General features: G+C 45.0%; 1 protein-coding gene across 3 annotated transcripts in view; it reads right to left on the reverse strand.

Annotated features, from left to right (window-relative positions):
* Nucleotides 1-23,622, reverse strand: part of wwp2 (WW domain containing E3 ubiquitin protein ligase 2) — a 39,326-nt gene extending 15,704 nt beyond the window's left edge. For 2 of the 3 annotated variants that reach the window (XM_086162933.1, XM_086162931.1), the window contains exons 1-10: nucleotides 23,551-23,622; nucleotides 21,679-21,763; nucleotides 19,319-19,475; nucleotides 19,046-19,167; nucleotides 17,387-17,524; nucleotides 11,817-11,895; nucleotides 9,516-9,661; nucleotides 9,160-9,382; nucleotides 8,341-8,430; nucleotides 2,826-3,000 (exon numbers count right to left, since the gene is read on the reverse strand). In XM_086162933.1, the coding sequence (XP_086019059.1) occupies nucleotides 2,826-3,000; nucleotides 8,341-8,430; nucleotides 9,160-9,382; nucleotides 9,516-9,661; nucleotides 11,817-11,895; nucleotides 17,387-17,524; nucleotides 19,046-19,167; nucleotides 19,319-19,475; nucleotides 21,679-21,751 (1,203 nt within the window). In that variant the 5' untranslated portion in view covers nucleotides 21,752-21,763; nucleotides 23,551-23,622. Of the gene's footprint in view, nucleotides 1-2,825; nucleotides 3,001-8,340; nucleotides 8,431-9,159; nucleotides 9,383-9,515; nucleotides 9,662-11,816; nucleotides 11,896-17,386; nucleotides 17,525-19,045; nucleotides 19,168-19,318; nucleotides 19,476-21,678; nucleotides 21,764-22,615; nucleotides 22,668-23,550 lie in introns of all 3 variants that reach the window. The other variant, XM_086162932.1, reaches the window with a different exon arrangement.
* Nucleotides 23,623-25,921: the final 2,299 nt, after the last annotated feature.

Consider the following 25,921-nt stretch of genomic DNA (forward strand, 5'->3'; position numbering starts at 1 on the left):
GTTCTGGCCTTTATGCTTTCATGGTACATGAACACACACACACACACGGTGTGTTAAAAAAGTGCTTTGTAGAAATTTAAGTCCGGACAGGAAGTGTGTAAACATTAGTGAAGCCGAAACAGGGCCGCGTGGATGGTTTGTGTGAGTGTGTATTTTCTGTTCTGGGGCTGCGAGTGATAAAACACAGGGCTGATTCAGGTGCTGCCGTTAATGGGGGGGGGTTGGTGCTCCCGCGGGGATGGATGGATGGAGGGAGTTAAAAGTGGAGGAGGGGATGAAAGGCTGGCTTGAGACCGAAGGCTGATAGAGGGGGAAAAAAAGAGCAAGGAGGTTATCTAAAATGAGATAAAATGTTGATACTTTGGTCTGAAGACGCAGACAGGTGGGGAGGGGGGTAGATGTGTGTGCAGAACGGGGCTGGGGGTTAAACGACAGGACAGAAGTGAGGTGAAAGAAAGGAAAAGCTGCGAGAGGTGAAGGAAAAGAGGGGGGGGGGGGGCGGAAACAGCAGTTAATGACTCCTAGGCTGCTCGCTGGGGTTCCTAACGAGCTGCAATTACTCTCTCTCACACACACAAACACACACACACACAAAAATACTGTGCAACTGGAGGTTTCTGCAGGTATGCCCCTTGTATGCACACTATTTGTGAGTGCGTTTATGAGTTTGCATAATTTTTCAGTGCCTGTGTGTTAGTGTGTGTGAGTGTATTTCTCTGTTAATGCACCACGGTCCATTTAAAAGGATGACTGCCCTCTTGACCCACTTAGGTGGTCATATGCTGCCAAGAAGAAATATGGTACCTGACCTTGCCATTGGGGAGCTTGTGAATCTGCGCGCACACACACGCACACACACACACACACACACACACACACACACACACACACACACACACACACACACACACACACACACACACACACACACACACAGCTGGGAGTGTGTGATTGATGTCTTGTGTTTAGCAATTATTGTGCAACTGAGTCAAGTTAGGCAGCAGGACCTGTTGTTGTGTGTTCACAGTTCAACTATGAGCCAGCCGGTTCTCACACACACACACACACACACACACACACACACACACACACACACACACTTGAACCATAAATAGTCGTTGCTATCAGTTGTGTGGTCATTCGCACATGCATGTGCTCATGCAGGCGCACACACACACACACACACACACACACACACACACACACACACACACACACAGAGAAGACTGCACAGTAGCTCCTGCTACTTCTTCTACCCAACTCTTTGTACTTGAACTTCCACTCCTACAAACAACAATGTTTCTCTGAATCTCCGGTAACAGTTAACCTGCCAAGGGGTCAGAGGTCACCACGGGAGAGCAAGCGGCAAACCCGCAGCTTCCCACATCCAATGAAGACTCACTTGTCCCCTCACACAGCGATATATATCACGATAAACTGGGCATTCGTCGTATTTGATGCGTTGTGTGTACGTGGAGAAGCAGCCTCCCACAGCTTGGCGCTGCACAACATTGACTTAAAATATTAGAGGAAGGAATCATCACATCGACATGCAGTATAGCACTCAGAGAGACACCTCTTCCTCCAGCATTGGACACACGTCCTGGCGACAGTGCAACAAAAAAAAAAGTTATCTCCTAGTCAGACTTGGGCCTCTGAACCGGGTCAAGATTAATCCCATTCATCCATGTTTCTGGGTGTTTTGGGGTTTTGACGTATAAACTAAGGCAGAGCAAGACATTTGGTCGTGACAACACACAAATATTTCAAACCTCATGCTGGTTCTGGTTCCCTTTCCTGTCGCAACGGCAGAAAAGCCACTGTGGAACAATGTCTCGCACCTCTATGATCCCTTAATGTTTCACCTTGTGGACAACAAGCCATAGAAATACAAGCGGGAGTATAGACAGAAACACCCCACCATTACGACTACACACACACACGCACACAGGGTGTGGTGTTTTTACAGGAGCCTATAAGGACTTTGCAGCAGCTTTTACTGAGCCTCTGTTGTTCTGGAGCTACAAGTCTTTACTGTGCGTCTGCAGCCTGACCTTGGCAGCATCACTGAGGACGGTCTTCAGACCTGCTGGAAAAACACTCGAGCGGGTCTCAAACCCCCCCAGGGCCGACAAACACACACACACACGTACTTGTAGCCGTCCTCGACAGCATGAGTGTGTTGCAAACAACTCTGAGATGACACTGCAGCTCCATCAAGGAGCAGCGTCTTGTCTGAAAGCACCCCCCCGCCCTTTGTTGGATCCAACCGAGGTGACTCTGGGTTTCCACGGCGAGGAGGGAGTGATAACGTGGGAAACTCAAGAGCACCTTAAAGGATAATAAACAGCATAAACGTGTCATCTGTGAACAATGTGATCAGTCTGGGGTGAAAATCAGGAGTGAAAAATCCTCTTGATCCTGGGATTTCTGACCCACTGCTCACATGGATGGAGAAACTGTCCTACAGCTGAAAGCTGCAGACGCCATCCCTGAACATATCTTTATGCCAGGGGTGCAAATAAGAATTATTAAAAGCAAATAAAGCCACAACTTGGATTTCTGATACGCTATTAAATGGAAATAAATAAGCTGGAGGCATACGTGTGTGTGTGTGTGTGTGTGTGAATAAACATATACCTATCTATACCGCTTCCTGCATTGACTTCCATGTAAAAGTGAGTTGGCGGGAGTGAATGAGTTTCTTTCTGACATTCTGCCTGTGTGTGTTTGTGCGTGCGTCACACTTCCTGACTGCATCTGACTGGACCAGCGTCTCTCAAGAGTGAGCATGCAAAGCCTGTTGGTTGAGGCGGCGGCGGTACCTGATAGAGGAAGCGCTGGCTGAACTGGTGCATGGCACCCTGCAGCTGGCTGCGCTGGCTCTGCCACTGCTGGTAGTTGCGCACGGACTCTGCGGTGGGCCTCTGCCAGGTGGTGGTCCTAGTGTTGTGGTCCACGTAGTAGAACCTCCCACGCTGGTCCACACGCTTCTCCCAGCTGCAGCAGGGGGATAAAGATAGGGGGTAAGTTTCCACCGATATCTTTCTTAAGAATTTTTTTTTTTTTTGGGGGGGGTTAAAAAGATGTGCGAATATACAGAGACAAGGACAGGAAAACAAAAGCAAGACCAGGACAGATGGCAGTAAAAGGAGGGAAATGGCGTACGGGAGGGAGGAAGACAAGTATTCATCGGGGGGATTCCGATTGAAGGCCCTGCGAATGATGCAGGAAAGATGTGGGGAATGAAAACCAGAGGACGGGGCCGCAGCTCCACATCGAGAAGCATCTGACAGTTCGTTAAGTGCTTTCACAGAAAATTCCCTTTTTTTTGATTATTTCAAGAAAATCCCCTGCTTTGTCTTTTGTTTTCTTTTTTTTAGCTTTTTCTTTCTATTTTCTGACCAGTTGGAAGACAATCAATGGGTTATTTTCACGTAACGTCTCACTGAACTTTTGGGTTACGGCCAACAGTCGCATATTTCCCTGACTTTTCAAAGTGGACGTTCCGGCTTATTTCCTGGGAGCCAAGCACTCCTCTGACTTCATTCACTGGAAAACTACAAAGCCTTGGCTATAAATAGTTATAGTTTACCTCAAAACGATCATTCAGTACCCCGAAAAAAAGAAAGTAACCAGTTATGAGGAGCGGCTCATGAAATGAATATTTTTTTAAATTTGCGAGCTATTTTTTCCCCCCTATTTTCAATCTTAAAGGCAAGGTCCAGCTGTATTTTGTTTTTTCCAGGTTCAGGTACTCGTGGGCATAAAGCAATCAAAAGTCATCATCGTAGCTTCTAATTCACGTAGCGCTTTACTTTGGATTCACCCATTTGCATGGCGCTAGCTGGACCATTTGGGAGCTAACTGCCGACCTTTGGCTGTATCATCTGAGCACCAGCCGCCCTATGAAGATTGGAAACGCCTGAATTAGACGCTGGAAGAACAGAATCAGTGGCATTTGAAAAACAGTAGAGTGACATTTTACTAAATAGGAATTCTTGCTTGTTAAACTCTGAATGTAAGACAAGGCACATGCTACTTTTCTCAATGGGCTTCAGACAACGGGTTCTGAAACCCATTGAGAAAGCAGGCAATTTATTGACGGGATTCGCATGTCCCGAGTTGATCCTGCGGGACGGCCCCGCTGCCAGGAGAGAGGCGATTAAATCCAGATCCTCCCGCTGCACAGCTCCACTGTGTCGCAACGGAGCTCTCCTTTTGGACGATTCAGGTGGCAGTGGATCCTCAGCCGATCTGACTCTGCTCCGTTTCCGATCAAATGTAGCAGGCCGGACAAAACAAAGGTCGTCTCGTGGAGTGTGACCGGAGTGTGAACAGATGCTCTGTTCATACTAGATGATGCAGATTTCTTGTTTTATTTTACATATATTTTCCTCGGACGAATATTTTGCGATGGACTTTGGTCACATTCTTGCTAAAATCGGACTTTTCAGTGGGTAAACGGGTTGCTCCCGTCAAGAAACTGTCAGATAATCCAACAGGGAACACGAGCAACACTGAGTTAGACTCTCGGGTTTTCCGTGTCATAAAAAAACAAACAAAAAAAAAAAAAGTCCGTCAAGACGTCCCCGTGGAGATGATGTTCGCCGATATATATCCTCCGGCTTTTCCGACAAAAGAAAAGCTGTGGTTCTCGCAGCAACTCTCCCCCTGCTTGGGCTCTTTCTCAGACACCGTCTGACAGTTTACGTGCACAAAAACACAAAGTAAGGCCTCAGTTCTGAGGAGCGGGGAGAACAATCGGAGAAGCCATTCTCCAGACGGGAGATAATGTGCTGCGGTGTGTGTCTATGCGTCACCGGCTGCCAGAAGCGTTACTTAGAGGTCTATGTATATTCTGTTCTTCCCCTGAGATGAGGGGCCTGGACCAGCACTCAGATATAGATGGTCCACAAAGCCGAATAACACACATGGAATAACACACGGCTCGACACATGCACACACACACACACACACACACAAAGCACGGGTGCACACGGAGCACCCGTGCTCACACGCACGGGTGCTGTGAGCTCAGCTGGACTCGCAAGCGTTATTTTCACATGTCTGACTTCAGAACTGCAGAATGTGGCAGAGAAAACAGCAAAGACTTCCGTGTGTTCCCGAAAACACAGAACAGATAACACACACACACACACACACACACACATATATATGCGCGCGCGCACACATGCACGAGCGCACACAGGAATAACCATGACAGCATTCCTGTGCAACCCTGATGTTAAAACTCCGTGATGTGTTTTTGACCTTTCGTAACTAGTTCAAGTGTCTAAGGGGCAGCGTTTTTTCCCTCTGCTTTGTTCAGCTGAAAAACAATATTTGGGGAAAACAATTGTGATGTCAATTTGATTTCACACTGATTTCAATTTGGTGTCAAAAAAGTTTGTCATTTAATGCCACAACAACCTGGTTAGGTGTCCGAAGAAAAAAACAAAACAAAATCAATGCTAATGCCCGGGAGATGTTCCCTTCCCCACAGGAGGGTGCCAATGCATAATCAGCTTAATCCAAATCACACTCAAATGTGTCATTTTAATGACTGGAAAATGTTGGGTTAACATCAGAAAATTGATGATGGTGAAAGATAGAGCTACAATCCTCCGCTACTTCATTTATGATGACATGAAATCAGTCAAAGTTAGCTGTCAGAAAGAGAGGGCCTTCTCACAGCTAGCGAAGGAAAAAAAAAAAAATCACACAAGCCCTCAAAGTTGCAGCTCCTTTGTGCAATAACACATACACAGAAACACAGACACACACACCAAACACACACACCCTTGTTTATGCGCTGACGCCGAAGCCCCACATCGCCCAAGTCAACTAAATGCACTCAGTGTTGCACAAGTGAGGCCATTAATGCAAAGTCACACAAGCACACTGTGCTCTCGGCAAGCACGGATTTATGACAGTGCAAATGAGGCGGGAAAAAACTTCCGGGGCTCGCGTGGGTAGTCAAATTTTCTTTTAAAATTTTTCGTTTCTTAATAAAAATAGAAAATACAATCTGCAAGAAATTACCTCTTAACATTTACTTTTCAACTTGCTATCAAGGGGAATGAAATAACTGAAAATTAATTAGAAACGCCTGAATTAATATCTGTCACAAAAAAAAACAAAAAAACATGAAAAATAAAGAAATTGTATTAAAATCGTCCAAAGAGTAGAGCTGGACTGGATTCACAGAATACTATCATGAAAGCACTGGAGGAATATCTCGTTCGTACGACACGTGTCTCTCCAGACATTAGTAGATACTTTGACATGCAGTGATGAAAAACAGACTGGATCATTACACCGTGATTTCTTTTACACACTGCACGGTATTCATAATTGACGTCTCGAGTTGCCGGGATTGGCTCAAGGACGTTCGAACGGCATGTCGGCGAAGATTTCATTTTTTAATTTTTTTTTTTAAAAGGCGAAACCTCAGCGATATTAGTGGGAGCTTGTTATTTCCTGGAATCAGACGCAGCCTGTCCCGCAGTCTCTGCTGGGTCTCTGAGCAACTGCAGGCATGTCAAGGTATCTCACATGTAAACAGTCGGGCAGGGGACTGGATCCCCGGCTGTTCGAGGAACAAATGTGAGAGAGGGTTGACCATGGAAATAATAACTGCAAGCGCGTTCCCGCTTTCTACTGGACCTCCTACAGAAACCCAAATCAACAAACAAACCGTTCCTCTCGCATTAGCCAATAAAACCAAAAAACGTGTTTGTGATCCTCTGCAAAGTCCGGTCTTTCGTTTCTGCATTTCTGCTCTGCAGCTGCCAGGTAGCAAGCTGATTGGCACTGGTGGCGGTTATGAAGACAGACGGTGAAGTTTGATGTGCAACATCGACCTATCTTAAAGGAAGGAGGACTCCATGAAGGAGTCATGGAACCAATACTAAACTGATAGATATTGGCCTTTGTTTGTTTATCAAAGCAGACAAACTGACTCAGAATTTGGCAATAATTGGCAAATTGGCAGAATTTGCCAATTATTGGCAAATTCACCAAAAGCAGCCATCAGTCAACATAATTCAAGAAAGAATTGACCAAGTCAACCTTCATTCATTGCTGAGATTATTTATCCTGCACGTAGCGTTGCGGCGGGACTGGAACCAATCCCAGATGAGTTAACTCAAACCTGTCGTCTGTCAGTCACAAAAGCCCAGAGACATGCAACCATGGATTAAATGTTCATAAAAGTTGCTTCACGTTAAATTGCTTCTGTTAAAAAATAAGCGCAAAAAGCGACCGAAAAGTAGCGTCTCATTAGCCACGGAGCTAGCGCCGCTCCAGCTGCAACAAGCTCCACTGCCTCTCTGATAAGGAGCAGTGGGATGACTTAACATGGGATGGCTTTCATTATTTCAACACAGAGGTCCGTCCATCGCTCCAACCCCCATCCCCACCCCTCACACACACACACACACCCACACACTCCCCCCGAGAGCTAAACAGTTCCGGGTGTGTAGATGTGGAGCGCTAGCCCCCATTAGCCCGCTAATTGATCCTGTGAAAGGCCTGGGCAGCCAGCGCGCCGCCCAATCGAAGTCCATGTGGCGCTAAGAAAGGACTTTTGTTCTCCGGGCCTCCCCCCCCACCTCACACCCATTTTCCTTCCCCCTGTGTGGAAAAACTGAGATCTGAGGGGGTGGAGTGGGGGTTTAAAGGAGCAATGGGGATCTGACCTTTTCCAAAAAACAGCCCTGCTTTCTCCTTCCCGCCACGAGTAACAGCATCATAATGGCAACTGTTCATATGGGAACTTGGGAGACGTGGAAGTCGCCATCTCAGATCTACGTATACAATTAGACGCTGGAAAATAACTGTAAATTGTAATTATTCCGCACATTCCTGTGCTCCAAACCCTTTATTTTCTGATAATAGTGCGGTATTTATCAAAACGTGATCCGGATTTGACCGTAAATTTCACTTCAAATCGAGTTTACAATGACTTCGAAAAACCCTTGGGCGCGTCAAATTGAACGCCGTGTTTTCGGGCCTTGGCAGAAATAGTCCTTCATATGAAAATGTCACAAGTAATAACGAACGCGTTCAATGTAATGAATATTCAAGATTTTCTGGATGTTTTTTTTCCCGACAAACCTATAAATCTGCATCCAAATTGCCAGAAAAATAACCCAATAATTTTCCTAACCATGGCATGGAGGGAGCGGGAAAGTATGAGGATTTGGGATAAAAGTCCTGAGCGTTTCCACCTGATGTATTGAAAAGACCCGTGAAGGGATTTGGTGTCCGATCAAAGATCGGCCTGCAAGGGACATTTGATAAAAGCGCCGGGGAGACAGAGGTGGACGTACGTACCCTGGCGGCAGTGGTCTCTCCCATGTGGTGGTCTTGGTGTTGTGGTCGACGTAGTAAACTCTGCCATGAGGCAACACCCTCTGCTCCCAGCTAGACCGAAATACACACAAAAACAAAGAAAGGATGACGCCGCAGTGACATCACACCAGTAAACAGGAACATTTAGCGACAAGCGTCCTGGTAACTGTTGGAATTTTCGGTAATTTGTTTTTTTGTTTTTTTGGGGAGATTCATATTTCCTTGGCTTTTCTGATTCGTTCATAGGGGTTCCAATCATTTTTTGGAAAGTAAAAGCATTAACAGGCGACTGACTGATTCCATTCCTCTTTTTATTGGTGCTCCTTTGACAGGATATTTATCAGGAGCTTGTGACTATATTTATTTGTGATTCATGTCAATACTAGAGCCCGAATGATCGACCGATGCACACATTGAGTCTGGTGATACTGGACATTACTCCTCATCACGGCGGTGTTTAATTTAAATCTCCATTCTGTCGACGTCGCTCACACTGATAGAATATTAGGAATGGAAAAAAAACAAAGAATCAATGGTTAGCTTTCTTCAAGTGGATTAAGCCACCTCCCTGACGCTGAGCTAGGCGAGCACAAAGCACTAGCTGAGCTCTTTTCTGGCTGAGCGAGGTGGGAGCGTTTTTTATGACTGTGTGTCGTCATGGAGACGCAAAGGAAATGAAATTGCTTTTTTGTGCGGGTTCTCTCAGGCAACTCTTATGAATCTTAGGTGTGCGTGAATGAATGAGCGTCTAGCTCCAGGTCCAAATCCATATATGTGGCGTTTGGGCAGCGGTCGTCTTACCCAGCCGGGAGCGATTCCGAGCTGGGCTCAGCGGCGCTGCTGCCGGCCTGCTCGGCGCCAGAGGTAGCGGTAGGCCCAGATTCCGCCGGGGTCGCTGGCCCCAGGGTGTCCTGGCCCGGGGACGGGCTGCCGCCGCTGCTGCTGTTGTTGTTGACGGCTGGCGACGGAGGCGGCGTGTGGCGGGTGGCGCTCTCCAACCCATTGGGGGTCAACTCTACCTTATCTGCAGGGATGAGAGATCTTTCTTCAGCTTCCAGACAAATAAAGGAGAAGACAAGCGCTGTCTCTTTACCTGACATATCACCACAACCTTCCACAGACGTCCGTGCTGCCACTCCATCCCACAATTGACATACCTGTGCCACTTCCAGGGCTGCCGTGGCTCTTCGAGGAGCGCCGGCGGCCGGAGGAACCCGGGATCTGCTCTTCGTTCAGCTCGCCGTTCGTCAGCGAGACCCCCGTGGAGCCGCCGGGGGAGCTGGCCACCGAGTGCCTGTTACTCCTGCACACACACCCAAATTAAAGAGGGGGAAATAGAAGAGAAGAGATGAGGAGGAGGGGAAAAAAAAGTTGAGGAGTTCAATGAGATTCTTTTGTGCTTGCTCTTTCTCTTTCTCACACACACACACACACAGGTTCTTTTTTCCTCTAGACCTACTCGTACTCTCCTAAATATAACTTTGCTTGTCAAGCCTCCCTCCCCAGGACCGCGGAGTGACTTGGATTGTGAACCGAAAAACAAAACCCCAGATGCTGGGTTGTTTGTTCCCTCCAATCAGCAGCAAGGAAGGAAGCCACATTTGGGCCTGACAGGCCGTGTGTGTGTGTATGTGTGTGTTAATGGAGGTGTTTGGGCGGTAACCCTGACCTCTGGAAACACACCACGCTTGTGTACGATCTCCTCTTCACACTGGCCTCGCAGGTCAAAACACTTTTATTTTTACACGAGTATTTCAAAACATGAAATATATTTGTGTTCTGCAAGTTGTTGGGTTGAGGAAAAATACCTTTTTTTTTGTTCCAACAAAACATTGCTGCGCAGCCAAAAATACTGCAACTTCCCCCCCTCAAGAAAATCCTTCTGAGCAGTATTGATGAGTTTTGGCCTGCGGAGCCACCGTACCTCCCCGCTGATCGCAAACCGGCTGGAGATGTTGACTACTTCTCCATGACAGCGGCGGTTTGGACTCCTGGCTGAACCTGTCTTTAATGCCCCCCTACAGCGGTTGGAGGGAAATACCATCTGACCCCATGCACGCCCCCCAACACACACACACACACACACACGCACGCACGCACATGCAGACTGTTCCACTATTTATTATCCGACTGCTGTTCTAGCCAGTGAGAGCAGTGTCTGAAACCACATTCTGGTGGTGGTGCCGGCGGGGGGTTGAAGTGTTTGAGTCGACCACACTGGGCTCCTTCTTCTTCCCTCCGTTTATTTTGAGAACAATTAATCCTCGGCTTTATGGTTTTCATACGGGGCGCGCGGCAAACAGCGTTTTAGGAAAAAAAACACGAGGGCCCGTTTTAATTGAGCTTTTTGCTCTTTTTATTGGACCGCAGCGTCCACATCTGAGCGGTTTGAGATGCCGGCTATATATGTGTGTGTGTGTGTTATCGCTGAGAACGTGGGATATTGAACTTGGCTGAGCCAAATGTTCCACGTTGCCGACCCAAACATACTGAAAAGCCTCCAATCCAATGTATGCTTTGCAGACTGCCTCCTGCCTACAAATGGCTAAGCGTGCACCGTAAACATTTCGAAACTTCCCTAAAACCTATTTGTATGTGACTGTATGAAAAAGTGCGTGCTGAAATAACAAAAGAGAATGCTTCATTTTTTAAATAAAAAACAGAATTGTTCCAAGGCTAGAAGTCACAGCTCAGGGCACGCGGACCTGTCTGTTGTCGCCGGTAGCCTCAACATCCCAAAACAAGTTTTAAACGTGCGTGTATGTAAAACTTGGCCATTTACATTTCTTTCATCATATTTGAACTCCTTTAAAACTACAGCAATGGTAAAATGCCCGAAGCCGACTGCAGGTACTGTTGAGTGCATGTGATGACAATGTATCTCCAAATACTAAGCCATTTTATCCTTGCGCCAGTTTCGTCAGGTTCGGCTCTTATATAATATCAGAAAATGTTAAAATGTTGATTTGCATCCCGGATGTCCAAAACCCAAAAACGGTGATGTAACTGTCTTAAAATGACAAAGAACCATCATAAAATACCAATAATTTTCACTCCTGTAATCTTTGCCGGTGACTCACAGCTCCGGCTTCCTGCCCCTCTCTCACTCTCGCTTCGACTGAGAGCGTCCCTCTGAGCCAAGCGGCTGTTGGATGCCGGCATTGGAGTTTGCTCGTCACATCGGAGCAGACATTCAGCGGGCTCGGGAATTTTAAGTTCTGGTAACTTGGACAACACCGGCACTACCTTTCCCTTTACTGGCCGAGAGCGCAGAGCAAAGAATGCAACGGAAGGCCAGGCTCTTCTCCTTTCTGGTGAGAACGATCACGGCAACAGGGAAGGAGGTTTCAGAGCTTCAATTGGGCTGGTTCAGTCTGTTCAATCTGTGCTGTTTGTGTGTGTGTGTGTGTGTGTGTGTGTGTGTGTGTGTGTGTGTGTGTGTGTGTGTGTTTCTCAACCTGCTGTGAGCGCCTGTGGCACTAGGGGTCTCCTCACTCTGCGTCCTCCTCAGGTTGGGTCTGTCCGACGGCAGCGTCTCTGAAACACACGGTGAAACAGCGGGTTGTCAATCGGGCGTTTCTGTGACAACGGGGCAAGCAGACTCATGATCCGACAAGGAAAGAGGACATTTTTAAATTTCAAATTGTAGTTTGTTAAGAAGAAGTTGATCAACATTGACCGTCAACATAGGAGAGGTGCAGAGAGCACGGGCATGCTGTGGAAAATAAGATGGATGGAGGATCGACTTCCTGTTGGCCACATTAACGCGCTAATTCTGGGCTTCGCTTTGTTGGGTTGATAATATCCCCGGCAAAAACAGGATTTTCCTCCTCAGGAAGCCTCGCGGTGGCAGCCGCCACTTTTCAAACACCACCGGATGAGGAGCGTCGACACAACAGTGGGTTGGCGGCAAAACCATTAGGGGTGCGAGGGCACCGACATTTATCATCATTTTGAACTTGAGTTTTAAACCCCTGGGTTCTTTACTCCCTAGGTGTGTGCTTGCGCGCGCACACACTCACACACACATGGCCATTAACATCGTGAATATGTTAACACATCTTTTCAGTTCTGCCTTCATTGATTTATGGACGAGGGGGGAATACTCGAGCAACAACAAATGTCTCCTGGAAGAAAATTCAATTAATTTTCAAGCTTAAATGTAAAAACTCAAGAGGGATTTGGAACACGACTGGCAGGAGGAGGGTTTGTGGAGTGTGCTGTCACGCCGAGAATCATACTGAGCTCCGCAGACATTGATTCATTTCCTCAGCTGTTCAGACAATGACCAAACACACATCTATTAAACGCCAGGCTACTTTCTGTCTGTAGAAAAAAAAAAAAAAAAACCCTTCTTCAATAATTCGATCCATATAAAGTTGCATCACGCAATTGGTGGTTTAATAGAGACCATTCATGCTCACACGTTACTGTGCAATGTGTGTGAGTGTCTGCACGTGTGTGTGTGTGTGTGTGTGTTAGTGGGGGGGGCTATGTGGCCTTATGGTTGTGAGGGAATGTGTGACTATACAGTTGTTCCTAACTGTGACTGGAAACCACACAACTTACTTTTCATTAAATATGACATGAAAAATGTCCTTGTCAGACACTCGCTCACTCTGTCTCTCCTCACTCTTTCACACTCACACACACACAAGCGTAGGTGGACAAACATAGGTTCAACACATTCATAACATGACATACATCCTCTCTCTTTTTTTAAGTATAGCTAGTAATTTGACTGACATGTCGGCATGTGCACGAATCACACACACACACACACACACACACACACACACACACACACACACACACACACACACACACACACACACACACACACACACACACACACACACACACACACACACACACACACACACACACACACACACGTTTTGTGGCTATGAAAGGGCTTCTTGTGCGAGTAGCTGCTGGATATACAGAAAAATAAACAGGGTGTTGAGGAGAAGCCATTGTGCCTGAGTTCTTCACCTCCGCCCTCTTAATGGAACAAGTCTAATTAGCAATGTGTGTGTGTGTGTGCATGTGCTATACTGAAGTCCTAGTCATTGGGCATCTGAAGATGTACACTAAACTATATTAAAAACAACACAATGTTCTTTGAGAGGCTCAGGAGAAACAGGAATGAATGGAAGTATACATCACATCTGTACCTCATGATCGGGACCATTGACCTTTACACCATGTTTCCTACATGAAAAATTGATTCATTAAAAAAAAATGACATTTCTAAAATACTTTATACCAGAATGCAGGATAATGACCCAAGAAGACTGTGCATAGAAATAAATGAAATTTGACATTTTATATTTCAATTTTATAGAAATTGATCTGAAAATCATAAAAACTACCCAGACAAAAATAAATAAATAGTTAGCGTCAATTGATGAATTAGCAAAAATTAGTAACCTGCACAAAAACATTTGGGGAGGCAAATTCAGCAACAACTTTTTATGCATAAAAAAAGTGATACAGTGTTCTGTTAAGTTAGCAACCAGCACATGGAGTCTGATGTGGATCGTGGCTTCAGAGGCACTGGTGTGTGTGTGTGTGTGTGTGTAGAAAGTGTGCTGTGCCACTTCTAAGTGTGTCAATATTCCACAGGCTGAAATGTGTCTCCCCGTCTTTCAGTACAAGGGTTTGTTTATAGAAGCGGCCAGGGGGAAATGAGTTAGCGCTGCACGCTAACAGAGGTGCGTTCAGAGTGAGAACACAGAGCCCTAACAGTACCTGAAGGCAACACACTCCTACCTTTATAATCTGGGCATATTCCAGGCACACTGTGCACACGCACACGAATGCACGCACATACACACACACACACACACACACACACATGAACACATCACACACATCAATGTAAAACATATGTACATGCACACAGATACTTCGCTTCTTGCCAACTGAATTTGAAGACTTTAGGTCATCTTTTTCCTCATTTTCAGGTAATTTCCTTTAAATATACTAAATCATTTCTCAGATGTCTTCTCCTCAGGGATTTTCTTGCTCATCCCTGGGGCCAATCAGCTGATATCAGGTTATTTTTCCACTATTTTCCACTGAGATAAATTTTTCCCATAACTTTCAACATTCATAACATTTTCCTGCTAGGGGGGGGGTTTCTCCAGATTTTCTGAGATCATTTCTTGGAGAGTTTCCGGTCACTCCTGATTTCTAGGTAATTTATTGTCGACACTACAAAAACAATTCAAAAGACAAGTGCCTCAAGTGGACGCACACACGCACACACACACACGTCATTCCGGGCAAGGTAAGCTCACACATATCCATACTGTAAATAACCCAATAAGTGACTAAGCTAAGACAATTACAATTCCCCAAAACAGGTGACCAAAAGAGCACTCCTGATGTATTTGATTGTATGAATATGTGTGTGTGTGTGTGTATATGCAAGCAACTTTTATGAGTCTCTTTACGATGTATCGTAACCTTTTAACAACGATATGAAAAGGTAGGTGTGTGTGTAATTTCATGCTGTCCCAATCCCCCTCCTTTGTGTTCTGACCTTGTTAGACACAAAGAGCTTTTTTTTTACTCCCACTGGGTCAAGTTCCACCTGTCAATCAAACCGTCTGAAAACAGGATGCAGAAAGTCCAACCATCTCACTCGGCTATGGCGGGATAAGCAACGCCTTATCGTTTACATTCTGAAAACACAAGTGTGTAGACATGCTGTGACAACGCTGTGGGTTACCCAGCAATCATGCCACTGAAAGTAGGTTTAAGAAAACTAAAATCATTTTTTGCCTGACATCGAATGAGTCCCTGGAAATGTATCGAACATCGCATTGATTCTGATGATTTACTGACACCTCAGCAACAGTCTTGCACACTCATGCAGACGCACACATATTGTGATGACACACACGATACACCATATACATCAACACACAGTTGGCGTATAAGCTGTCACAAAGAGACATATTTAAGGTGCCACGGCAACAGGCCACAGACATGACTGCTGGGTCTTTACCAGGACACACTGTGGGCTCTGTGTGTGTATGTGTGTTCGCAGCTGAATCACAGTACTTGGTCAAAAAGCAAAGACACTTGGATCCTAGCATCCAAACCACGAAGAAAAATCAAACATTAGCACCTGGAAAATCAAAACAGTCAATAAATGTGTGAAATGTCAGGGACCATGAAATGATCCCACAGGTCTGGGGGGGGCGCCGGGTTGCGCCCTGCTGGACTGAGATCAACGCTTGCTTTATTGTAGTGCATCTACCAGGAGGCAGCATCACTGCAATAAAGCAAAATAATAAAATACATAGAAAATGACTGTTTTTAATGCAAAAAAAAAAAAATCAAACTAAAAATACCTGTCAACTAATGAACCATGTCACAATTCCATATTAGCATCACAGCTGGGGAAGAGTGCCTGCACTAATTTTTATTAACACCTGCTGGAGTGCTAAAGTCACCTTGTATTCAACTTGTGTTCACTATACACGCCTATGCTGGCCCATGCGTGTCTCACATCCGCGAACCTTGACCTCATCTCAGCGGGCGGCAAAAAACACTTGTGTTGCGACTGGAAAAGAAAATTCTGGAAAGCTTTCATTTACACAATGTAAACCTTCTGGCTTTTTCCAGGGAGGGGGGGGACATACACTCGTTACCAGCGCGGAAGGAACACACAAACATCCTACTGTACTCCAGTGTGTGTGTGTGTGTGTGTGTGTGGTTATTGGCAATATTAGCAAACATCGAGGAGGGACAGGATGGGAAAGAGTGAGAGCAGAACTGGTTTAATTTTGCGGTGTTGTGTGCACTAATGACTTGTCTGGATGTCTCTGCGATATAGTGTGTGTGTGTGTGTGTGTGTGTGCGTGCATGCCTTTCTGAGAAAGATGCTATTGACAAAGTTTCATTTGCTTGCATGTTGGTCCACAGATGTGAGTGTCCTCTGGATTCATCTCTGTTTGTATGAAGTGGATGAAACAGAAACTTTCAATGAAAAACACAAAAACAAAAAAAAAAAATTCAAGCTTTAAATATTAAATGGTCTCTGCTTATATACGTGCTTTAAAAGAACTTTACCCTAGAGAGCATTCACCCATTCATTTATAGCACACAGATGGCAGCAGACCTCCCATGCAAAGCACTGTCTGGGCTATTGGGCTATTCAATCGGAGGGAAGGACGATTTGCTCCCAGTAACTCTGGTTAATTTGAATTGGTATCAACAAACTAGGATTGGATTAGGATGTGAAGAGAAAATCTAGAAGCGGAGCCTTAAAATCCACTTTTCATTTTCAAATGTAATTTTCCCCCCAAAGTGCATTTTTTAGTGAATCTGATGACTTTCAGGTCAGCTTACACACGAGTTTCGATAAGTTACAAATAATTTTCTAATCAACTTTCCTCATTCAGAACTCGCTGCTGATTTTCAGGTCATTTCTTCGCCGGTATTCATTTCTCTCGTAAAACACCTTGAGACTTCTGCAGCTAAGTTCACTGGGGTGACTTCCGTTTCAAATTCTGGTAATTTTTCGGATATTTCGAAGTCACTTCCTCAAGATCTGTGCTAGTCTGACTCAGCATGGAAGGGGTTGGTGGATTTGATTCCTGCACGCCTGCACCGCCGTCTGTGTGTGTAGCGCCCTTGGGCAAGGCACTGAATGAATGCTTTCTTACGTAAGGTGCTTTGAAACTGCAATGTGTGAAAGCATTATATAAGTAGGGACCATTTTACCATCTTTAAACAATTTATGACAAATTAAAAAAAAAGGGAGAAAAAAATGCCTTTCCTAAAAGGAGATGCGGCTGTTTAATGTCTACGTTAAGATTAAGTTGTATTTTAATAATTTTTTAAATTCTGTTATTTCTCCCTCTACACCTCCAGGGACGTTTAACCCGAAATGAATTCCTTGTGCGTAAGAAGCTTTTCATGAGGGAGCTGAAGTGTGCTCCTCTGTGCATTCGGAGTGTGTGTGTGTGTGAGTGCGCGTGCACGCGCATGTGTTATAGGCGGGGCTCACTGTCTGCCGCTGTGCTGCCATTGGGCAACGAGCCCAGATCAACAACCATGCCGTCCAGACAGACGTTGAGCTCGCCTCCTGCTACAACCGATCCTTTGTTCTCCGTCTGTAGCACCAGACTCATCTGGACGTTCTCCACTAGAGGGAGGAGGAAGAGAGAGTGGGGGAGAGAAAGAGAGAGGAGGGAGAGAGAAAGCATGGCTGGGTTAGGTAGGTACGAAGGCTGTAGTGATAAAACACAGAGGAGACATCCATCATGCTTTGCATGATGCTGGTTTCACACAAACAACTATCACTGTGTGTGTGTGTGTGTCACGTGTACGCCATCCAGTACCCTGGATGCTCCTCCTCAATCAGCTCATGCTGGTCAGCGAGATGATTCAAAATCAAAGTCAAACGTGCCTAAAATAATCGTGAAAATGCCTGAAATGTGTCCAGAAACGAGCAGGAAGCTAATAAACTCACACACCACCTGGGGGGGTTACCTGGAGAGAAATGTACCACTATCTGAAAGCGGCACTATAAATGAGCTGAAGAAATTAAGAGAAAATTACCGGGAAGTGAAACTGAGTTGGTGTTTCCACACAGCCTTCGCCAAGCCTTCAGCCAAGAATTAGAAACACCCGCTTTTCCCACATGAAGTGTGGGGGGTGGGGGGGTCACCCCAGGTCGCCACAGTGAGTCTACCTGCGTTCAGGTCGGGCCAAAGTGTGTGCCCGCAGAGCCGCCAACCCGTGGGACAAGAAGCGCGACGCCCCCAAATGACCGGAACCTGGAACATCTCCCGCGCATCCAGTTACACGGCGAATAAGACAGGCGGCGCATTCCGGGGAACTCGAGCCTTGGAAATGACATCACGCTACTCGGTTCAACCACGAATATCACAATTCGCCAGCAATTAATCGGCTAAATGCACTTATTGCCGCATAAATGTCGCTTCTGGAAACACTTATACGTGCAATTTCCCCAAGATGAATGTGTGAAGATATAGGTTGCAACAGCGTCAGAGGGAGCGGGGCCAGCAATATAAACCAGGAGTGATCTGTCCTTTTCCCCTGCTGGATATCGGGGACCCATGCAGTTTTTATATTTAAAAACAGAGGGTTTATATTTACCCCCCTTGTTTCAGCAGTTTTTTGAAAACATGTGTGCAGATTCCATGCATTGATCCAATCTCGTCTCTTGCCCCTTTTATGGTTTCTGGCTGATTTCTAAAATAATCAGGTTGACAGCAGCGTTAATCTTATAGAGCTGCCAGACCCAAGATTACGAATAATAAAGTGCGAGTCACTGGATGGTTGTTTTCCAGAATTGGCTGTCCCAGCAAACAAGCTTTGGGGGGAGACGACTGCATGACACTGAACTTTGGCACGGCATCACAACGCCCCCGTGTTGTTTCTTCCCCCTGTTGTTTCTTCCACCACAATCTAATCTGCCCCGTCCGGGAGCCTGTGTCAACTCCAGGACCAAATTTGGAGAAATTCCTCCAAAGCCCCTATTGAGGTATCATGACAAAAGACACTGACACAGGGTTTCCTCTTCCTCTGGAGTGACTGACCTGAATCAAACTCACACGCAGGTCCATCGCCGATGTATCGAATGTTAAATTTGCCCTTGACTTATTTTCTTTCGCTCCCTCTCTCAAGAGCGTGGGCTTACTTTTGCCATCGTGTGAGCGTAGTGTGTCTAGCAGGTCTATGGTGGCGCTGCCCAGGAGCTCCTTCCTCAGGGTGTGACAGCTCCACAGCTTCAGGTCCAGGCGACTCTGAGGCGTCACATTACTGCAACACACACAATTTTATCACAGACTGCAACATATATAAATGTCTATTTAAAACATTATGGAGACTATAAACGTGATATAAAATGATTTAATGCATGAAATAGATTGAGATTCTGTTTGTGTGTGTGTGTGATGCCCGTTGCTCTAACAGTGTGAGATCTTCATTCCACTGCAGCTCGAGGTGCCCGCTGCGTTTGCCCGTTTTCTTGGTCTCGCTGCTCAGGCCGTCGGCTGTCACCTCCACGAACGAGCTGAGCCGGGAGTGGCGGTTCGGCAGCTTGGGAGACTGGGGCTTCGCTGAAAGCACTGACATACACACGCACACACACACGGAGATTAACCCCCACGAGTGATGTATTGTCCTGCAGAGACGCTTTCATGACATAACATTGGAATTCCAGGGCTGATCAATCTAAGATGGTGGATGTGGGTTTGTCATCTAAAAAAACAGCCGATATTCAACAGCAGCTGTCATCTATTTAGATCCCATGGTTGAGCACGAATATACCTGTGGTGAATATTTTGTGTTTTTAAAACACTTTTACTTGTCAGTCCGGCGGCCACTTCCTTGTCCGAGCTTCACCAGACATCTGACTGTGCACACCTGCAATCTTTCTGGATTTCGGACACCAGGCTTGGCCTCGCGTAAGTCAACCAGTAAATAAACACAAACAGCACCCTCATGTGGCACATCTGTGGCATCACAGAAAATAAAAAAAATAAAAAATTTAAACCTGTAACTGGAAGTTTTTATTCCCGATGGAAAATTTCCGCTGGATGTTTGTGTTCCTACATCCCAGCGGTTTATTTTACTTTCCTCACCAGACGGGCTTCAATAAACACACACAACAGAGGCAGAGGCTGTGGATCCAGTGTGCAGGGGATTTTTTTAGAGCTTGGTTCGGAGATACGGGGGCGTCACGCTACCGTTCTGCGTTACAGACACGTCACACATATTATTTAACTTCCAAGTAAATGCATGCACATTAATAGCTGATTTCTAGAAGATTTATCCTTTAAAGAAATTAAATGTTCAGGTATTTTGTTGATTCGGCTGCAGTTTCTTGCAGATGTTGCGTCCCGGCCCTGCTCAGAGTCCCCGGAGACAAGGTCCGTGCAGCATGAGCCTGGGCCAGTGATTGTTTTATTCGCTATGCCTTGGCCTTATGGAGACAATTGGATCTGAGTCACGTTGCCAGTGATGACAAGAGCAATCTTCACTCACTGCCCGTCGGCGACCCTGAATCGGCGAGTAGCCGTTTAATATCTCTGGACACACAACATAAGATCAGACCAGGAGCTTTGCCTTTCGACTCCGTGTTTGTTTGGTATTTTCTGCTCTGTTACTGCGTTGGACTTGTTCCTTCTTGTTCATTCAGCTGAACTCTGTAATACCAGTCTTGTTTCGTGGGTCTCGAACGCACCACGTGATCACATTTGGCGCTCTCACATCCCCCTGGAGCGGGAAGGAATCCTTATATTTTCCCATCCCGCAGTCCTTTATCATTTTGAGTACATTTTGCAAATGGATCGATTCCATGCAGCGGTGTTTTGTGTTGCGGCTCCATTATGAAGCCCTGCCGCCCAAGAGGTTCATCCATTTAAGACAAAAAATGTAAATACATGGTGGGGGGGGGGGGTAATTTGTGTTTTTTTTTTTTTTTTTTTAAGTCATACAACCACAGAAGCATTCACGCATCTTGTGATTTAACACCTTCATCTACATTCATTCCTTTTCCAGCAGGGATATGAATTGCTTTTGTAGCCACAGGGGAAACCTCTCCCGACAACCAATCACCTGCCTCCATCTAACCCTCTCTTCTCACACCGACTAACTTCATGTCCTCTTTCATTCCATTCATAAATCTCCTGGGAAGACATGTTTGAGCAGCATATTTAGTTTCATGTCGGATGCCCTCCCTGTCACAGCCCTCTGGTTGTATCCTGGCGTGGGATTGGCTCAAGAGGAAAGCTAACGTTATACCTGCTTGATGCTACAACCTTAGAAACATCACTAAGTAGCTTCAAAAATTCTTTTTCACAAGTCAGTTTAAACAAATAGATAAATACAACCTTTTACTCACATTGTGAATGGACATTTTAGGGTCTAAATTAATAAATCTGGACAATACACACTAGATTTCTGGGAAATCTCTGGTAATTTCTTCTGATTACCGGAGCAAATTGTAGCAGAATTTATCATATTGTTCATTTAAGCATTTTGAAGTGAAAGACGCCTTAAGTACGAACATGCTAGTTTTAGAAGATTGATACAGTACGGCCTTATCCCACGGCAGTGAGCAATGGCGAGCAAATTAAGCTAAACAAATATTAAAAATGATTTCAGTCTTAAATTATTTTAATTAAGAGTTGTCATTAAAATAGATGAATAAATAAAGAAATAGTATTTTTAATCAGTCTACTTTGCATCTGATAATGAACAAGACTAAGAACATGTGTCACAGTTGCCAAGTTTCACATATTACATAAATTAAAAAAAGATTATTACCTTTCAAGGTCAACTGGGACTTCTCGGTGGTCGGGATGCCGCCGGGACCTCTGGTCACGCTGGCTGCTGCCATGACATCACAGCTCTGCAACACACGGATGTGGGTCACTTTTCACGCCATAAAATGACACCAGACAAAACTGCTCTGTAAGCCTCTTATTAAACAAACAGCACCAATGGCAGAGGTTTTTTTTGGATGACTTTTAAAATACCTTCTATCTGATTTTCAGATTACTTCTTGCAGTCTCGATCTCATGCAAGGTAAGCACCTTGCGGGGCAGTTCTGCCACCATCAGTGTGTGTGATCCCGTGTAAAGAACTTCAGAACCGCAAAGTGATTAGAGCACTATTTACCATGATCATTGATTGTGGGGTATCTTTGAGGGTAACTTTAACTACAAACTACTGAATCATGTGCAGAAATGAACAGCCCTGACAGACAGTGATGGAGAGATATCTTGGTTATTATTGCCAAGCACAGACTAACCTCTGAGAAACATCAATTCAACATCGTATTAGATTAGCAAGGCTTTTAATCAAATGTCTGCACGAAACATTAATAAAATGTCAATTTTGATGTGAATTTAAAGCCAAAAAGAAGTTTTTTGAGCATCAGTGGGGTCAGCTTACTGACCAAGATAATTTGCACCCTTTGCCCTTTAAAGGCCACACATGTAGCCTAAGGTGTTTCAGTTTCATTTCAATGACATCTTTGTTGTTTACTGTCATTTAAGCTGTTTTCTTCTCCTGGTAAGTAGACGCACCACCGTGGAAAGTGGTGGTGATATTCCCTGCTGTGGGTCCAGATGTGACAAGGATCCCATCAAAACACACAGTTGGGAGACCAAACATAACAACAACAACAACAACAGAGGGAAGCTAACCAAACGGAACACACAACATATACATAGATACACAAACAAAATCTTCCGACAACCTTGTGCTCGCAGCTGACAGCGTTAGCTACACCATCCACGGACACGCGGCGGCTGGAGACACACCAAAAGAAATTCAAATGTTAAACGGCGTTGAATGTTCTTGTGTTTAAATACCCGCTGCGCACAAAAACACAAACACGGAAGATGATCAAGGCGTTTCTATGCATCAACAGTCAAGCAACGGAGAGGCTGCGGCGACATATTTCCGCTTTACTTTCAGAGTAAAAGTCACACAGGTAACTACATTCCGCCTGGATAATAATGACGTTTGCAAGGAAGGCAGGGGGATGTGGCGAAAATTTTAATGGAAAAATTCTCCCAACATCCTGAACACATAATATTGAGTTGCTAATGAGATACTGCTGATGAAAAGGTGTTAAGATGACCACCAGAGCGACGGGCGGCTATGGCCCTGTAAGTATATTACGCACCGACTTAAATAAACTGTATTTTTATTATTAATATTATTGTTATTATTATTATTAGTAGTAGTAGTAGTAGTATTAGTAGTAGCAGTATTAGGGCGAGATGGGGAAAGTTGATTCGCTGTGGCGAACCCTGAAGGGAAAAGCCGAAAGAAGAAAAAATAGATTATTATTATTATTATTACTGCTATTATACGGTGATGGTCGATGCGCTTGTGTACACAATTACACCCGACAATGCGCTGAATACGTTCACTTTTGTTTTGACGAAATGTCTGTGACATATCCGGTTGGCTGCGGCTAACACTGGTATGTTTTTCTGAGTTACTAAGCTAACAGTTAGCAAGGAGGCTTCGCAGGGGATTTTCTTTAAAGGACGCGTCCATAAAACCAGCAGAAAACATCCGACGAGGTCTAAAACCACCTCGGTAGTTGCGTGATTAATACTGCCATGCGGTATATACATTGACACGGTGGAAAAACGGGCCCGGACGGAGACTTTGGCGTACCTTTCTCGGCTGCGCTCCGCGGCTGTCGCTGGTGAACTTTCATTTCCGCCTCAGTGACGAACCCACGTGACCTGGCCTCGCTCCGCTCCCGTTGCACAAAGGACTGCGACGCAAATGTGGAAACGCTTGCGTTCTTCTTTTTATTTTTAAATTTTCACTGAAAAACCTGCAACTAAACTACGTTACGTCCATCAAAAATGCATAATATATATATATATACATTTTTTGTTCATGAAAATTTACATTTTTCTGTTTCCACAAATCAACCAGCAACGTGGTACATCCTTTTGAAAAAAGGAACAACACGCAGATGTGACCTTCGGTAACAAATAATTCATAAGCAGAAACGTCGCTGAAACACATTCAAGCCATTTTTCCTTCACATCCTCCAACTTAGGTTTTCACACCATAATACGGTTATAATTCCTGTCAAAATAAATTGCCTCCTCAACTTGGAAAATGTAAACGTTTGCTCATAACAAACCACAAACAGTGGTCCTTTCCAGTTATGTATTTCAATCCAAAACTTGCCAATTTGATCTTCTATTTCAGAAAATGTAAACTTTTTACATCTTACAATTTTTATTCACTGATTCATCAGAACGAGCAAATAGCAAAGTGATGTTTTGATTTTTGTGTTGTACAAAAATTACAGGATGACACCTGAAATATACCATAAATAAATCAAATGAAATAAACAAAATCAAAACATAAGTACACACAGGATGGGTTGTCCGGTGCAAAATAACAGGAAAGCACAAAAAAAATTAAATTGCAATATTAGATTCTAATCCAATTCTAAAATTCTAAGATTACAAATGAGTTGTATCATAATTCAAGACATTCTTAACCTCAGGATGGAAAAAAAATAAATGACATTCAATTAAAACCTTTGTCCAAACAGTGAAAATCATTTGTGAAAGGTGATTTTGTTGTGAGTTTGTCATGGTGAGTGTGTGACCCACAAAATTTCAAATTTTCTCACATCAACACATTCTCTACCTCTTTGTACAGAAACAACTCAGCAAAAATCATGCACCTAAGCTGTTTCCTCAGCCTGCCACTTCTGCAGTCTGCATCTGTGCAGCCATGAACCTGCTGATCCTCTGGTGTCAGGGCCGCAGAGTTTACTCTCTGCTGCCGTGAGTGTACAGTGTGTGTATTTGGCGCCCAAGTGTTTCCAGGGTCCTCGGCCCGATGGCAGGTCATCCTTTTTCCACTCAAGCACCAAAGTGTGTCAGACTCAGACTGTAGCCTCATTGTTGAAGTGGCAGTGACATCAATAGTGTGCTGACGTGTGCGTACTCCCCACATGAATACACCTTTTTATACTTACTGTATGGGTTTCTCCAGAAAAAGCTTCAAGTTTTCTCCCGTAAAACCCAACAGGACCAGGGTCCAGATGAGGATCTGCCTCTGTGGCCTGTAAAGCCACTGGAGATCATTACCCCTCCACGTTGGACATGCTGGAAACCACTTTCCGCTAAGACCCCGTGTCGAAAATGACAGAAGTGACCTTTAACGACAGATCCCCCGGCTTGTTTCCAGGCAGCTCGCCTGCGGCTGAGAGTCGGGAGGTCTGACCAACATCCTTTCACATTGTAAACTTTCAACGTGCCCTGCAGGGAAACGGGACAAATGCAGATTGCAGGCGCGGATTCCAGCTGGTATACCGCGTCTGGTTTCCGAGCTCGACCGGAGCACTGTCAGACAACCCCTGAAATGAACAAACACTCAAAACATTCTTCAACTGGATTGTTTGGAATTTGCATGTGGGTGATATTTCCTACAACTAGAAATTAAGGTATTTGGAACTGAATTTTCGCATGTATTTTATGTGCCGCTTATCTTGCACTGGAGGGGAGCTGGAGCTTTCCCACGTTGTCATTGAGCAAGATGAGAGGTTCAACCCGGTTGATAACAGGGCAACATATAGACAAGAAAGCATTCACCCTCTCATCCACATACAACCATTCACATAATTAAGACATATGATCATCCACTCTTTCATTCATAGTTCTCTACAATTCAGTGTCTGGAATGAACCTATACGTGTATTTATAAATATATATATTCAATTCGTGGCTGCCATTGGGATTGCTCACAGAGCCACGTAACATACAACCGTTCACCCTCTCATTCTCATGCTTAAGACAACTTGGGGTCTCCAATGAACCTCCTGCATGGCTTTTGGACTGTGGGAGGAACCCAGAGAACCTGGAGGAGCCCCCTGCAGACACAGGGAGAACATGGATCCTCCACACAGAAAAGCTCTCCTGCGGTAATTGTACCTTCTCACTGAGCGCCAACTGCTATGCTGCCTTAGTCAGTTGTGTTTCTGAGCAAACTGGCTGGCTTGTTTGTATTGATG

Source organism: Fistularia commersonii, chromosome 17 (assembly GCF_037954325.1).
Source record: "Fistularia commersonii isolate RoL2024-O1a breed Wild chromosome 17, RoL_Fcom_v1.0, whole genome shotgun sequence".
Taxonomy (NCBI): domain Eukaryota; kingdom Metazoa; phylum Chordata; class Actinopteri; order Syngnathiformes; family Fistulariidae; genus Fistularia; species Fistularia commersonii.